Source organism: Lytechinus pictus, chromosome 2, assembly GCF_037042905.1.
Source record: "Lytechinus pictus isolate F3 Inbred chromosome 2, Lp3.0, whole genome shotgun sequence".
Taxonomy (NCBI): Eukaryota; Metazoa; Echinodermata; class Echinoidea; order Temnopleuroida; family Toxopneustidae; genus Lytechinus; species Lytechinus pictus.
Window position 1 is genome coordinate 67,290,256 of NC_087246.1, and position 15,059 is coordinate 67,305,314.

The 15,059-nt window shown below is 35.3% G+C and overlaps 1 protein-coding gene across 1 annotated transcript; it reads left to right on the forward strand.

Annotated features, from left to right (window-relative positions):
* Window positions 1-3,478: 3,478 nt before the first annotated feature.
* Window positions 3,479-10,650, forward strand: LOC129255136 (D(2) dopamine receptor-like). Its single transcript, XM_054893686.2, has 2 exons — window positions 3,479-3,689; window positions 8,537-10,650. The coding sequence occupies exon 2, from the start codon at window positions 8,650-8,652 to the stop codon at window positions 9,913-9,915; it is 1,266 nt and encodes a 421-aa protein (XP_054749661.2). The 5' UTR covers window positions 3,479-3,689; window positions 8,537-8,649; the 3' UTR covers window positions 9,916-10,650.
* Window positions 10,651-15,059: the final 4,409 nt, after the last annotated feature.

A 15,059-nucleotide genomic window follows, 5' to 3' on the forward strand; every position in this document is an offset into this window, starting at 1 on the left:
ATCATTGCATTATGTAGTGGCATGATATTATGCTTTTTTTTTCATGATTACCTAAAGTGATTGCCCCCTTTTAAGGTCTGAATATAAAACATTTCCAATCCTTACTTATATACGTTCGCGTTATTGGAATGGTGAGATATGTTAGCTCTTCAGGAATAAATAAAAAACAATTCTTAAAATGTCAATTTTTCTAGTCTGAAAATTTTCATCTCGCGCTTCGCGCTCGCATCATTTTATAGTAAAATACTTATGGTCTTAGTGAATTCCTACGAGCAAGCATAAGAATGCCCCTCTTCAGGTTTGACTTTCAAAAATTTTCAACTCGCGCTTCGCGCTCGCAATATTTGATTAGTGACATACGTATCATGTTCATGATTACAATGACTACAAAAAGTGTTTCATGTGTTTAAATGTAATTCTAACAAAATAAGCAAGCGCTTGGCGCTCGCATTAGATGGCTTTGGCGAGATACGTAAGCTCTTCATGAATGTAAGTGACGTTAATACTTCTAATGATCCACAGACTACCGTGACACACAAATCAGCCCGGTTGAGAGACCATGCGGCGTTAAAATGACAAGTAGCAAGGTTCAACCTGCAATTTAATGAAACAATGAAATCATAAATAATCTCATATACGAACATGGCAACATCCTTCTCAATAACATCCAATAACATTTATGAGCCAGCATGTTATATGCTGAAGCTATTCATAAGTTTAGCTTCAACATATAACATGCTGGCTCATAAATGTTCATCACATAAATCATATTTCTCAGACTACGTCTTTACACCTATCATCGCTTTGGTACATATGTACACGTCTAGACATATTCGCTACAGTACAGCAATACACGTACATACATAACCCACACCTGCACAAATTGATTCCAAAATTAAACGTACCATTTCTACTCTTAATATTCATACATAGAGCCAACATATTTCCAAGTCATTGATACTTATAATTATTGAAACCTTAAATACAATGATAAATTATATATTCTGTACTTACAACATTGGGCTCATCAAAAAAGGGAGAAATACGGTAGTCTGTGGAATTAGAAGTATTAACGTCACTTACAATGAATTTCTTTTAAAAAGTCCTTCCCTGTCATGCCTGTTTGGGGTCAATATATGCAAAAAAAAATTCAGCTCGCGCCTCGCGCTCGCATTGTTTGTTTAGTGAGACAGGTATGTATCATGATTGTAAAAAATAGCTTATAATGTCTCTTTTTCAGGTCTGAATGTAAAAGAATTTCAGCTCGCGCTTCGCGCTCGCATTAATTGATCAGTGAGATACCAATCCGTTTAATGGCACAATCCTTAAAATTTCTCTTTCAGGTCAGTATAGGCCTACCTGGCAATTGAGCGCGCTTTGCGCGTCCACTAAGTGACTCAAAAATGTTGCTGGTGCCCCCCAATGTCGTGACCCACGGTACGCCACTGAACTGGTTGATACACTGGGTGCTCTTATCAAGCGGTTTTAGCGTTCACGAGTTGCCATGAAAGCTGGTTGATAGAACTTTATAAAAGACAACCTTCTCTGAATTTATATTAGGATCTATCTGCTAAATGTTCATGAATCCCAATATTGTCCTTTCGAAGCTTACTGATATTTCAATATGAAGTAAATAAAATCGATTGACATGGGCGGCAATCCAAAGGTACGGGATTGTCACGTCGTCCACTCCTTCGAATATGGATTTCGTACAGCAGCTTGACATGTTTTAACACAGTTTTTCCATACGATTTACACAACGAATGTTCTTAACATTCTGAGATCTTGAGAGGGGCTACTTGACATATATATATATATATATGAAATAGAATTTTTGATGTTGGATTTCATGTATTCAAAGCAAATTCCCAGGAAATGAACGCCCATTGAATCACTAATTTAAAGACCATCTCTGACCCTGGAGAAAGGGGTGTGAAACATTAATACCGTGTTTACACTTAATCGGCAATTGGTTCTGAACCAAATGCCGATGCAGAATCGGCATTTGGATTGCGTTTACACGTTGTTACAGCTCGCGGTTCAGAACCGCGAGCCGATGCAAAAACCTGAAATGATACGCATACCTACAATATACGTCACAATAAAGACAACGCTGGATCAATGCGCTTACAATTACGTCACAATGGTAAAGTAATTGAAATGCGCACAAATTGCCGGTGCAGAATCGGCTTTCTGTTTACACGTAGTAAAAAAGCCGATTCTGCATCGGCTCGCGGTTCAGAACCTACTACACTCTAAATTACAGGGATTTAAAATAAGTCCAGATGGACTGTAGATAGGGACCAATCGATTTCTGAATTTAGTTTTAATCCTAACGACTTAAATTTATATCTCAAATGATTTAAATTTAAATCTTTCGAGATTTAAAAATGAATCTTAAGGATTCAAACTAAATCCGGAATTCGATTGGTCCCTAACTACAGTCCATGTGGACTTGTTTTAAATCCCTGTAATTTAGAGTGTACTTTGGTGGTGCAAATTGCCGGTTCTGAACCGCGAGCCGATTCAAGTTGCTCGCGTTTACACGCTATGAAAAAGCCGATGCTGAATCGGCTCGCGGTTCAGAACCGCGAGCCGATTCAAATGCCGATTAAGTGTAAACACGGTATAAGAAGATCGAAACGTACTGTTCATTACATCAGCTCACCTGTAGTTTGAATACCTAAATTAATGCATACTCTTTGGATCAATTCGTCTTCCATTTTTTTGGACACCTCTCCCGTTAAAATAGATTTATAAAGCTAAGGGGATAATCACATGGTATCTTTTTTTATACACAGTTTAGCCATTTCACAATCATGTAATAAACATGGAAATTAGAAAACTAACATTTTCGACACATTGCATAGAAGGTGAAAAACTTATAAAAAAAATAATGAAAGCGTATTTCAATTCGTGATATTGAATACGTATAGCTTCCTCCCACGACATGAGCGCCCAGCTGAGGCGGATACTGGCGCTGTGCAAGAACCAATCATCATCATGTTTCGACGAATTTGAATGCTGGTACGAGGATAACTAATTTGAGAAAATCTTAGTGTTATTTTGTATTCAATTATAGTTAATCGCATGCAGCTAAAGAAATCACATTAAAAAGCAAAATTTGCTTTTTAATCGTTGATCCAAATTGTCAATCGATTTCGCGTGAAATCGAACCGAAAATATGTATATTCTGATGATAAATCTACGAAGATGGCCGGGAAAACCTATATTATTTGACTATCATTAGTATCATTACATCTTTGTCTTCATTATGATTATCAACTTGAAAAAACACACAAATTTTAATGGGTCAACCACACGGCCTGCGCGTGCGCAGAAACTCCAGTCCCCTCTGCCCCCCCCCCCCCTTCTCACTCTCCATTATCATCATATTACTATGAATTACTTTCATGGTGCACGGACGTGCCATCTAGCGAGAGCTCTAATGAGGGAAGCGTACCTTACTGAGAAAATTGATACACCCAAGAGTTTCTCTTAAAACGTGATGCATTTTTTCCTGCAATGTATAATCTTCTTGTCTGTGTGTCGAAGTGTGTTGGCCTGTTAAAGATTTTCTTTCCGGAATTTCAGATCAAACGAGAAACGTTCTGTTATTCATTCTCCATGGATAGTTTACTTTATTCGTCGTATTACAGCATATTTTTGACATCAGTAGACTAGACAAGGTAAGATTTATTTTTGTTCTAAAGTAAACCACACATCATAGCCAACTATGCTAATTACTTGATTATCGATTAATTTTCATTTCTTTACGTTCCGTTGATTAATGATTGCTTAATATGTAATTTCCTGTCGACTTGTCATTTCAATATGATAGGTACGCTCCAAATATTGAACACGAAACCGACCGAGTTATCGATGTTTCATCATAATTTAAATCACAACTATACTTAATATCTGTAAGGCTTAGATGTCCCTCAACTACACGTCTTCTTCACGAATGAGCGAGTAAAAATAGACATTAAGCTATGTGTAGATTTCCAATTTATATGCGTGTATTTTTTATCATTAATTGTTAAGGTGCTAAATTCATATATTTTGTTTGTTTAAATCTTGTTTTTTTTTATAGAATTAATATGAATTATTTTACCAGCCTCAATCTCACATCTCAAAGTAGTCTCTGTTCTAATCTGAATGAATTTCATATCTTAAAGTTCTAGAGCTATGATTAATTATGTTGCAATAACTTGATTCCAAATCTATATTATATAACTTCATAGACTGTAAAAACGCTGTTAAAATGTATAGCAACGCTGTTTAAGCCCGTCACTCTAACAACTATTGCTTAAAACAATTTTTCAATCTTTTTAAAACAACTTGTTTAAAAGTTTAAACAATAGTTTATAGAGTGACGGGCTTAAACAGCGTTGCTTACCATTTTTACAGTGTAATGCAAATCAAACCTGAATTATATTTCTGGCCTTTCGGCTATACACTTTGAAGTTTAAAACATTTTTTTCCAACACACAATTATTATTCAAATCCCAGGCTGGTATTATCTTATAAAATATCACTTATGCATGTACAACTCAATCAATCAACTGTTACTTTTCTCTTCTAAATGTAAATAATTAAGTTTATATACAATCTTCTAAAGTAAGTAATGTTTTAATGTAAACATTGCACAATTAGTCTTCAGACTACAGCATTGTATTGTTTGTTTATGTTTTATATCTAATAGACCGAACTGGAATTGAATTCAATAAGCCGTCTGTCAATATTTGAATTTCGAAGAGGAAATTGAATTTATAGATAGTGCATTTCATTATAACACCCCAAATTGAGAAAAAACACACACACCGAATAATCAAAATTTGATTATTTGAAATAATGTTTGTATTTCCAATCACCTGTTGCCTTACATATCATCAGACATAACAACTCATCGTCAACAAAGAAGAGTTGTGAGAGAATATCAATATTTAAACCATTGTATGTAGGCAGTCAGCAGGAGAAAGCCTCCTCGTTCCATAAATTTATGCAAATACAAGCAGTAATCTAATAATATTCCCGGCTAGTGGATTGCTCGCTTCATATTGGTTTCTTTATCTATCTTCTGGTAAAATATATTTTCTTGGGGAATGCATTTAAGGAGAGAAAATATATTTCAAGGTAGAGTATTTTCAATAGAATCTACCGCTTTTTCAAACATCTGATAGCCAAAACATTTTTTACCCATTAAAAAAATCATAGCTTTACACGATTCAGTGACTATGATAATGCTTGCAAACCTCTTTTAAGATCTACTTTCGATCATGATATATACGATATGCGTGTATATCACTGCGCTTCGCGTTCCGCCAATTTGAATACCGCGACGGGGGTGTGGTGGGAGGCGTGGCGGGGGGCACGGCTAGTGTAGACCTAGTCGACATGGTCGAGAGCGTTACAACTTGTCAATCATATTTTGTGTATGCGCAAAGCATTGGCTCATAACGAACTCGTAAATGATAGCGGGTAAGGCGCTATCGAAAAATGTCCTCGGCATGACAATACTTATTGCTCCAATATGTAGTACAATATTTATTTTTATTTTATTATCTTTTTTTATACAGATTTTAGATTAAGGAGCAACTTCGCTGAACCCTAAAACAATAGTAATTCCATGTGTTCAGGGAGGAAAAAAAAACTTTGTTTCATTACAGGACAATGAGCAAAAATGGTAGGCCTTTATCTCACATTTCATACAATAAAATGCAAAAGAAATAGTGAATGGCGTCATCAGTCCGCTCATTTGCTTACAGACCAGGATTTTCATATAATTGTTTTGTGAAACTAAGCAAACTTAAAAATATCATAGCATTCTTACATGTATTTTACATCCGAATTTAATGAACTTTTCAGTGTTATATGCTTGTTTGATTTTTGTTTGGGTGAACTTGACCTTTAAGATTGTTAATCACTTCCATGTTTCCACGTTAAATCGTGATATTTTTTATAGACATTGTCTATTTTCCATTCACTGAGAGGAGAGAAATCGCCAGCAATGACATATAGTGGCACTTTGATTGAATACTTTGTCAGAAGACAGATATCAAACTTGACATAGGACTGATATTGATTTTAGTTGACAGAATTACTTTTGAATTTAAAGAGCATGAAGACAATAGTTTCTTAAATGCTTTAATAAATAAAAAAATATAAATAGATGTAATTTCTTCAAAAAAATAATTGTTTATATTTTATTAAACGACTGTTAGACTGATCACTCTGATTTTAAACGATATAGATCTAAACAGTATAGGGGAAGGCGGGGTAAGTTGAGCATAGGGGCAAGTTGAGCATAGGGGCAAGTTGAGCCACCACCCCAGGCCAATAGTGAATGAGTCGGACATTGTGGTTGTGTCATGTATTGATGACCCATTGCATAACCCTTAACCCCACCACATTGTTTTCAACTTTGAAATAAAAAACACTTTTTAGAGGGAAAAATACAAATTTCAGCCAAAAAAGTAAAAAATGGTCTGAAATAGATCAGTGCTTTTTACTCACACATGTCTTTAAATATAATAAAGAAATAAGAACAATATTGTTAGTCCAGGTATGGATTCTCATTCTTGTCATAGTCTTTTATATGATGGATGCATAAGAAATGTGTGGATGTGAACATATCGCATTAAGTTCGGACTGGGGTAATTTAAGCCAGCCAACATGGGGCAAGTTGAGCCATGGTAATTCTTATGGTAATGTATAATAAAATAACAAACAAACCTTAAAAGCCATTGATATGCAGGCAGAAAGGAGCAAATTCACATGACAGTTCTTTTACTTTTAGAGGATGTTAGTATTTACAGAGAATTAGCAAGTGAAAAGACTTTAAATAAAAAATTTGACATGCTGGTTCTTCCCTCACACATATTGTAGGCCTACATAGTTTTTGTGGCTCAACTTACCCCAGAAGGTTGCACAACTTACCCCACAGATGGGGCAAGTTGAGCCATTTGACATCGTTTTTTTTCAAAGGTCACAATGACTTTCAGTGTGGCGGTAGAAAGTTATATAGTGGTGAAAAATATTTCCCAAGAATCAAATTTAAAGGCAAGGTACTTATTTCTATAATATTGTTAGTCATATCAATTCTAACATGCAAAATGCAGAAAGTGTCACAACTATACCCCGCCTTCCCCTATATCATTTTGTTACAAATGACGAGGCCTATCAGAAGTATTCACCAGACATTAGTTGGGGGTATGGTCATGATTAAAATATCACATTAAATTCAGATCTGAAAGTGCTTTAAAATGTATCAAAATTGATGTCAAAATTTGAAAGGTCTCTCCCCCCGCTCGGTCGCACCGCTCCCTCGCCTAGTCTACTGCTTTTGCATTTTTTACTTCCAGGTTGGCAAGAATGCAATATGCATACATGATTCAAATATGAAGTTACTCCGTCAAAGTGAAAAGGTTCTTAAAGTGAAGGGTTCTTAAGTTATTTGCAAAAAAAATGTACGTTTTAAGGTATTATAATGACTTATGTGACCTTAAATCTTTTAATTCTATACCCTAAAAACCACTCAGGTCATTGCCACGTCAATAGACAGACATGATTGAAATATGAAGTCAATCATCAAACGTTTCTTGAATAATTATCGCGAGAATTAAAAACGGGGCAGAGGACAGACTAACCGAAAACATAATGAACTTAAATCAATGAAGTATTACAAATATCACTGTCTTTTTTAACATGATTAATGAAAAGAAACATTTTAGGCCTGGTCGAGTTTTCTTTGGTTTTACACTTTAGACCAACGCAGTAAATGACCACCCTGAAATGAAAATTGTAATGACAGGGCAAGAAAAGTTATATTTTGACACGCAGCAATTGTAACCGTTTTTAAAAATTAATGTAATCCTAGTTACAACGTCAGTTCGAGGCTATAATCGGTTGTCGTTTACGTAAAATAACAGCTTTGTTAAATTACATCAAATTTGCAAATCGTTGTTTCGATGTTAATTTTCTCTTGAGAGACAAAGAGTGAGATACATATTTCTTTCCTCTAAATTTAATTTCTGAATGTGAAAATGGTCCCGTTGCATAAGTTACGAATTATGGCAATCTTATTATAACAAAAATAATGGTAACTGCCATGGTAGAAATGTTAAAAACAATCAACAATGAACGGATTTCATTGATATTATCATTAGTGGCGAAGTTAACACAATTATCATACGTACTAGGGCACTGAATTGGGAAACGATTTCTTCATTCTAACACGCACCAGGACACCTAATATGATGTTAATGAGGACTTTAAGTTAATAATACATGTTGCTAGGTTACTTCTGCTACTCATTCCGGTCAATTGTATGTCCTTATGACTACAAAATAAAAGATGATTACTATAACGCAGATGCTTTATTATAGAATAATTTATTAACATGATTATTGTTAGGGAGATTGCGTAATCATACCAACAAACCTCCCCAAAGCACTCATGTCCTTTTACACTATGAAAATTAATGAAATGAGGGTTTCTTTTAATATTTTGCTTCATTACACATTCTCTGCTACAGCTGTTTAGGTGCCAAATTCAACAGTTGAGAGCCGTGGAACAACTTCGGAAGGAAAAAAAACGTCCATAGGGGAAGTATATATTGAGTAACAGAGTGTGGAGGGGAATCTCAACATGACAACATCAACGACCTCATGGGCGCTTCTAAGTGATCCTTCAAGAAGCAACATGTCGGACGTCAATGACAGGGACCCGAAGCCGATGGGACTTGACTCGCCAGATTGCGTACTGGCGACGGTGTCCGGGATACTGGTTGTCATCATGGCACTCGCCAACCTAATCAATGTGCCTTACTTTGTCAAAGGGGATGGTACGTGCCTAAAGCCTGTTACCTTCTACATCATAGGTCTCATGATTGTCAATCTCGGCATCGCCTCAGTGTGTCAGACGATGATGACGGTAATCGTGTACCTGGGACGATGGCCGTTCAGCTACATCAGCTGTAGCATCTTTGACTTCCTTCGCCTTGTCCTCGAAAATACAGGAGTCTGGCTTATGGTGCTGATCAGTCTCGATAAACTACAGCTTCTTTGCTACGACTACCCTCGATATGTACGAGTCAAAAGAAAACGAAGGATCGTATTTGAGGTCGTAATGACTTTTGTGACCCCAATGTTGTTTCATCTCGGGGGCTACAGTTTGTGGATTCTGACGACGACATCGGAAGAGCGTGCCGATGATCACAGCCCTGATTGCCAAGACATCCCCGCCGAAGTGGACATTCCTTTTGTTGTGATTGGTGCGACGATCAACATATTCATTCCCGGCCTCGCGATAATGGTCATGAATTCTGTAGTGTTTTATAAGATCAAGCAGCGGTTGAAGAAGCGAAGAAAGGTTGGGAATGGACCACTGCCAAATGCAGGACAAATGGGACAGATCCACAGAACTGACCCGTCCTCTTCACATTCATCCAAAATACAACATCGACATACAAACATTTTAGAGAATCGGGCTGAAATGCAAGCGTCGACAACAAAAAATACGGTCGTAACGACTTCATGGTTGTCAGCAGATAAAGCCACAGATCATGCAGATCAGTCAGAAGTAGCGAATTCTGACAAAAGGAACAATGTCTTGGCTAAGAAGAATTATCTGGATACCGAATATCGGCGGTATATCCGTCCTGCCGTCACACTTGCAGGCCTTGTTGCCACATTTTCAATTTGTTGGTTTCCTTTAGCCATCTACCACATCTATGTCCACGTGTTTTGTCCATCTTGCTTCAACGTGAAGACGCAAATATGGCTCAGATGCTTGATGTATGCCAACAGTGCCCTAAATCCATTCATTTACATCTCCACCAACCGACAGATCAGAAAGTTTCACGGGAAAATGTTCCGAAAAGTAATGTCACGGTGGACCTTGTTCTGGGAGTGACAACTTGCATGAAAGGTTTCTCGAAATGAAAGAGAAATGACAATGATATAATGTATTGGTGTATCGCTTGTATCCCAGTCAAAATGCAATATAACAGTCTAGCTACAGTTTGCTTTGAGCTATTGAGCTAGGATTGAGGATAAATCAATCATTTTTTACGATAAGCGGAATTTGCAGGTGAATCGTTTGTATCCCAATTGAAACTTAAGAGGATACAATTCAACTCCCACATTTAACTCACATTATGAACTATCATCATGATTAGGCCTACTAATTCCGAACAGAACGTTGTCGACTGAGACGTGAAACTGTTCTGCTATGGTCATATGGATTAAAATCAAGTTTTAAAGTCAGTACCTAATTGTCTGTCGTTGTGAGTTAAAAGTCTTAGAATATACATAATTGTAACAATTTGAATGAGGAAAGACCATTTATAGGACTGCCCGCCGTACTTCATTTCACTTTTTTTCTAATAAAGAATAATCATGCATAATTAAAGGAGAAGTTCGCCCTGACGAAAAGTTTGTTATAAAAATAGCAGAAAAAATGATTAAAAAATGTTATTGAAGGTTTGCGGAAAATATATTAACGATTAAAGAAATTATTAGAATTTTAAGTTTTTTATTTGTGACGTCATATACGAGCAGTTGCCCTTACATATGCGTTATGTAATAGAAAATGCATACATTTCATTTTTTTAATGGTTCATGATGACTAATAATTTTCTTCTTTTAGAAGCTGGTGTGAAATAATTTGTCTGTTGATATACGAACGGTAAAATAGAACAATTTTTTTTAATGACATTTCAAAGCCATGAGAGGCGTCGCTAAAGAAAAAAAAAAAACATCTTTAGGTCGTCCTGTCACCTAACGATCTACCCTGTATATAGCCGCTTACGATTAAAATATTTCTACTTTGTTATATGTTTAAATTATCACAAGTCTAAAATTTGAAAAAGGTTGTAATCTAAATGTAAAGGCTATAAAGTTGAGATAAACCCTCAAGCAGTAATTCTAAACAAAATCTTACTTTATTTTGTTCTTCGAAAATGCATTCTCACTACGTTTGAACTACTTGAAATTAAAATTCAGTCCAAAGATTATGTCCACTTTACCAAACGCCGAAAAACTAGCTAAACATTATGTTAGAAAAAATGACCCTAAATGGAGAACACGGAGAAGGAAATAAGACAAGGATTAACAACACGATTGCCAACATAAATTGATCAAAAGTATCAGCGCTACTTAGCGTTCCCTATTTTCGATTTTAAGCCGCCCCCCCCCCTCAAAAAGCCGATTCTGCATCGGCTTTTGCTTCTGAACCAAAAGCCGATGCACGAGTAAATATAGATAATAGTTTATATCACCTGGGGCCCGTTTCATAAAGAGTTACAACTGTTGTAACTTTGCCATTCATGACAACTACCATGGTAACAGGGCTCAGCACCCAATCAAAAAATAGAATATTATATTCTATACAAAGGCGCTCAGAGGGAGAACGTATTTCACAATAGAGTGAGGTCTGGTCAACAATGTATTATCTTATATACTACTAAACTATATTTGTTTCCACAGGAGGAGAAAGCACTAATTCAATTTGTCTTAATTTATAGTATAGCATATCTTCTATTCTTATTTCGTGCGATCAACGTTCATCGTCTGGAATTCCTCCTCGCCTCAATTTTCAGCATTTTTAGCATTTTCAGAAAAATTAAATTAATTAAAATACAGATTATTGTGCAACGAAGATTTCATCCTTATTATGCAGAATATTTCTACTTTCAGAACGTTAGCTCAAGTGTATACTGACCTTCCGTCCAGTCTTCCTTTGTCTCGCAAAAATTTATAATGTAATAATGAAGTAAAATACAATATCTTTGTGGACTTCGAATAATTTCATTTGTCTCGTACAGAAGTAATATTGAAATTAAGGAAACATATGGAAGGAATGAGATTCTCTTAAAAGAGTAATCTGGGCTGCAGGGGGAGGGGGGCACACTTGTGCAAGAACCGTGACGCCATATTTATATTGACTATATGGCTCCTAAAATGGGGTGGGCACGGGTCGGATGCCCCCCCCCCCCTGGATCCGCCACTGCCGGGCTTTGAGTAATTATATGTAAATAAATAAGAGTAAACTTCACAGAGCAAAATGCTGAAAATTTCTTCAATATCTGATTAAAAAATAAGTTAATAATTTTTAAATTAAACAATATTTTGGAATAACAGTTGTAGGCACGTCCTCATGCATATTCATTAGGTGGACAGATGATGTCACATCCCCACTTTCCTTTTTCTTATGTTACTACATGAAATCATAATTATTTTATTTTTGTATAGATGTGTGAATATGTCTCCCTTAAAATAAAGTTAGTTGCAGCAGCCACGAATATTAAATTAGTTTTCAATCCAAAATTTTGGTTCTTAAAAGTAAAATAAAAAAATGAATAAAGAAGAGGGGATATAACATGCAGCGAACTGTTCACCGAACACCGAAATAATGCAAATATTTAAACTGTCATAACTTTGTTATTCCTTGTCCGATTTCGATCAAATTTTCATGGTATTGTTTATTTGATTTTTCTTTATCAGTTCAAATCATATTATTTGCACCCTGGAGTACCACTATATAAGCGCCATTTCCTTCGGCTGGATCGGAGGAGGCATCTGAGACAAACAAAACGGCGTGACGAAAATAAATTCAGTAAAACAAAGGCGTGTTAATGAACGCATAGTTTGTGAATATGAAAAAATATGATGGTAATGCACGACCATGAACTATTAAAGGACAAGACCACCCTAACAAAAGTTGATTTGAATAAAAAAAGAAAAATCAAACGAGCATAACACTGAAAATTTCATCAAAATCGGATGTAATACCCGGATGTAATATGAGAAAGTTATGACATTTTAAAGTTTCGCTTAATTTCACAAAACAATTACATGCACATCCTGGTCCCCGTTGCTCCTTCCTACCGGGTACCCATTTACTACACCTGGGTCGAGAGTGGCAAATGTAGATAAACGCCTTGCCAACGGACGCTAGTGCTGCGGTGGGATTTGTACCCCGGACCTTGTGGTTCAAAGTCCCAAGACTTCTACGGTGTTTTATGCAACGGGCCCCTGGTCGTTATGTAAATGAGGAGACTGGTGACGTCATCCACTCACTATTTCTTTGGTATTTTTTTATATGAAATATTCTAATTTTCTCCTTTTTGTCGAGTGAACAACGATAAAGTCCTCTTGTTCAGTCAAGTTGGTCCGTATTGTCACATGTTTAAAAAATGAAATATTGTATAATTCAAACAATAAACAAAAAAAAAAATGAGTGAGGGACATCATCGACTGTCTCATTTGCATGTTACTGAGTTGTGCATATAACTTTAAAACAAACAAGCGAAACTTTGAAATACCATAACTTTCTTTTATTACATTCGATTTTGTTGAAATTGTCAGCGTTATGCTAGTTTGATTTTTCTCTATTCATTCAAAGAAAAAATGTCTGGGGTGGACTTGACCTTTAAAGGACAAGTCCACCTAAAAAAAAAAGTTGATTTGAATAAAAAGAGAAAAATCAAACTAGCCTAACACTGAAAATTTCATCAATATCGGATATAAAATAAGTTATGACATTTTTAAGTTTCACTTAATTTTACAAAACAGTTATATTCACATCCTGCTCAGTATAAAAATGAGGGGACTGATGACATCACTCACTCACTACTTCTTTTGTATTTTATTATATGAAATATGGAATATTTCAATTTTCTCCCTGTTGTCCTGTGAAACAAAGTATTATTCCTCCCTGAATATGTGGTATTACCATTGTTTTAACATTTTATGGTTCAGTCGAGTTGGTCCTTATTGTCAAATCTGTAAAAATTGAAATATTGTATAATTCAAACAATAAAGAACAAAGGAAATAGTGAGTGATGGACATCATTGACTCTCTCATTTGCATATCACCGGGTTGTGCATATAACTGTTTTGTGAAAAATAACCGCAACTTTAAAATGTCAGAACTTTCTTATTTTACATCCGATTTTGATGAAATTTTCAGTGTTATACTTGTTTGATTTTTTTGTTTATTCAAACCAACATTTTGAGTGAGGGACATCATCGACTGTCTCATTTGCATGTTACTGAGTTGTGCATATAACTTTAAAACAAACAAGCGAAACTTTGAAATACCATAACTTTCTTTTATTACATTCGATTTTGTTGAAATTGTCAGCGTTATGCTAGTTTGATTTTTCTCTATTCATTCAAAGAAAAAATGTCTGGGGTGGACTTGACCTTTAAAGGACAAGTCCACCTAAAAAAAAAAGTTGATTTGAATAAAAAGAGAAAAATCAAACTAGCCTAACACTGAAAATTTCATCAATATCGGATATAAAATAAGTTATGACATTTTTAAGTTTCACTTAATTTTACAAAACAGTTATATTCACATCCTGCTCAGTATAAAAATGAGGGGACTGATGACATCACTCACTCACTACTTCTTTTGTATTTTATTATATGAAATATGGAATATTTCAATTTTCTCCCTGTTGTCCTGTGAAACAAAGTATTATTCCTCCCTGAATATGTGGTATTACCATTGTTTTAACATTTTATGGTTCAGTCGAGTTGGTCCTTATTGTCAAATCTGTAAAAATTGAAATATTGTATAATTCAAACAATAAAAAACAAAGGAAATAGTGAGTGATGGACATCATTGACTCTCTCATTTGCATATCACCGGGTTGTGCATATAACTGTTTTGTGAAAAATAACCGCAACTTTAAAATGTCAGAACTTTCTTATTTTACATCCGATTTTGATGAAATTTTCAGTGTTATACTTGTTTGATTTTTTTGTTTATTCAAACCAACATTTTGAGTGAGGGACATCATCGACTGTCTCATTTGCATGTTACTGAGTTGTGCATATAACTTTAAAACAAACAAGCGAAACTTTGAAATACCATAACTTTCTTTTATTACATTCGATTTTGTTGAAATTGTCAGCGTTATGCTAGTTTGATTTTTCTCTATTCATTCAAAGAAAAAATGTCTGGGGTGGACTTGACCTTTAAAGGACAAGTCCACCTAAAAAAAAAAGTTGATTTGAATAAAAAGAGAAAAATCAAACTAGCCTAAC

Excerpts from the sequence above, each read along its gene's own strand:
- LOC129255136 (XM_054893686.2), top strand. The coding sequence starts at position 8,650 with ATGACAACATCAACGACCTCATGGGCGCTTCTAAGTGATCCTTCAAGA.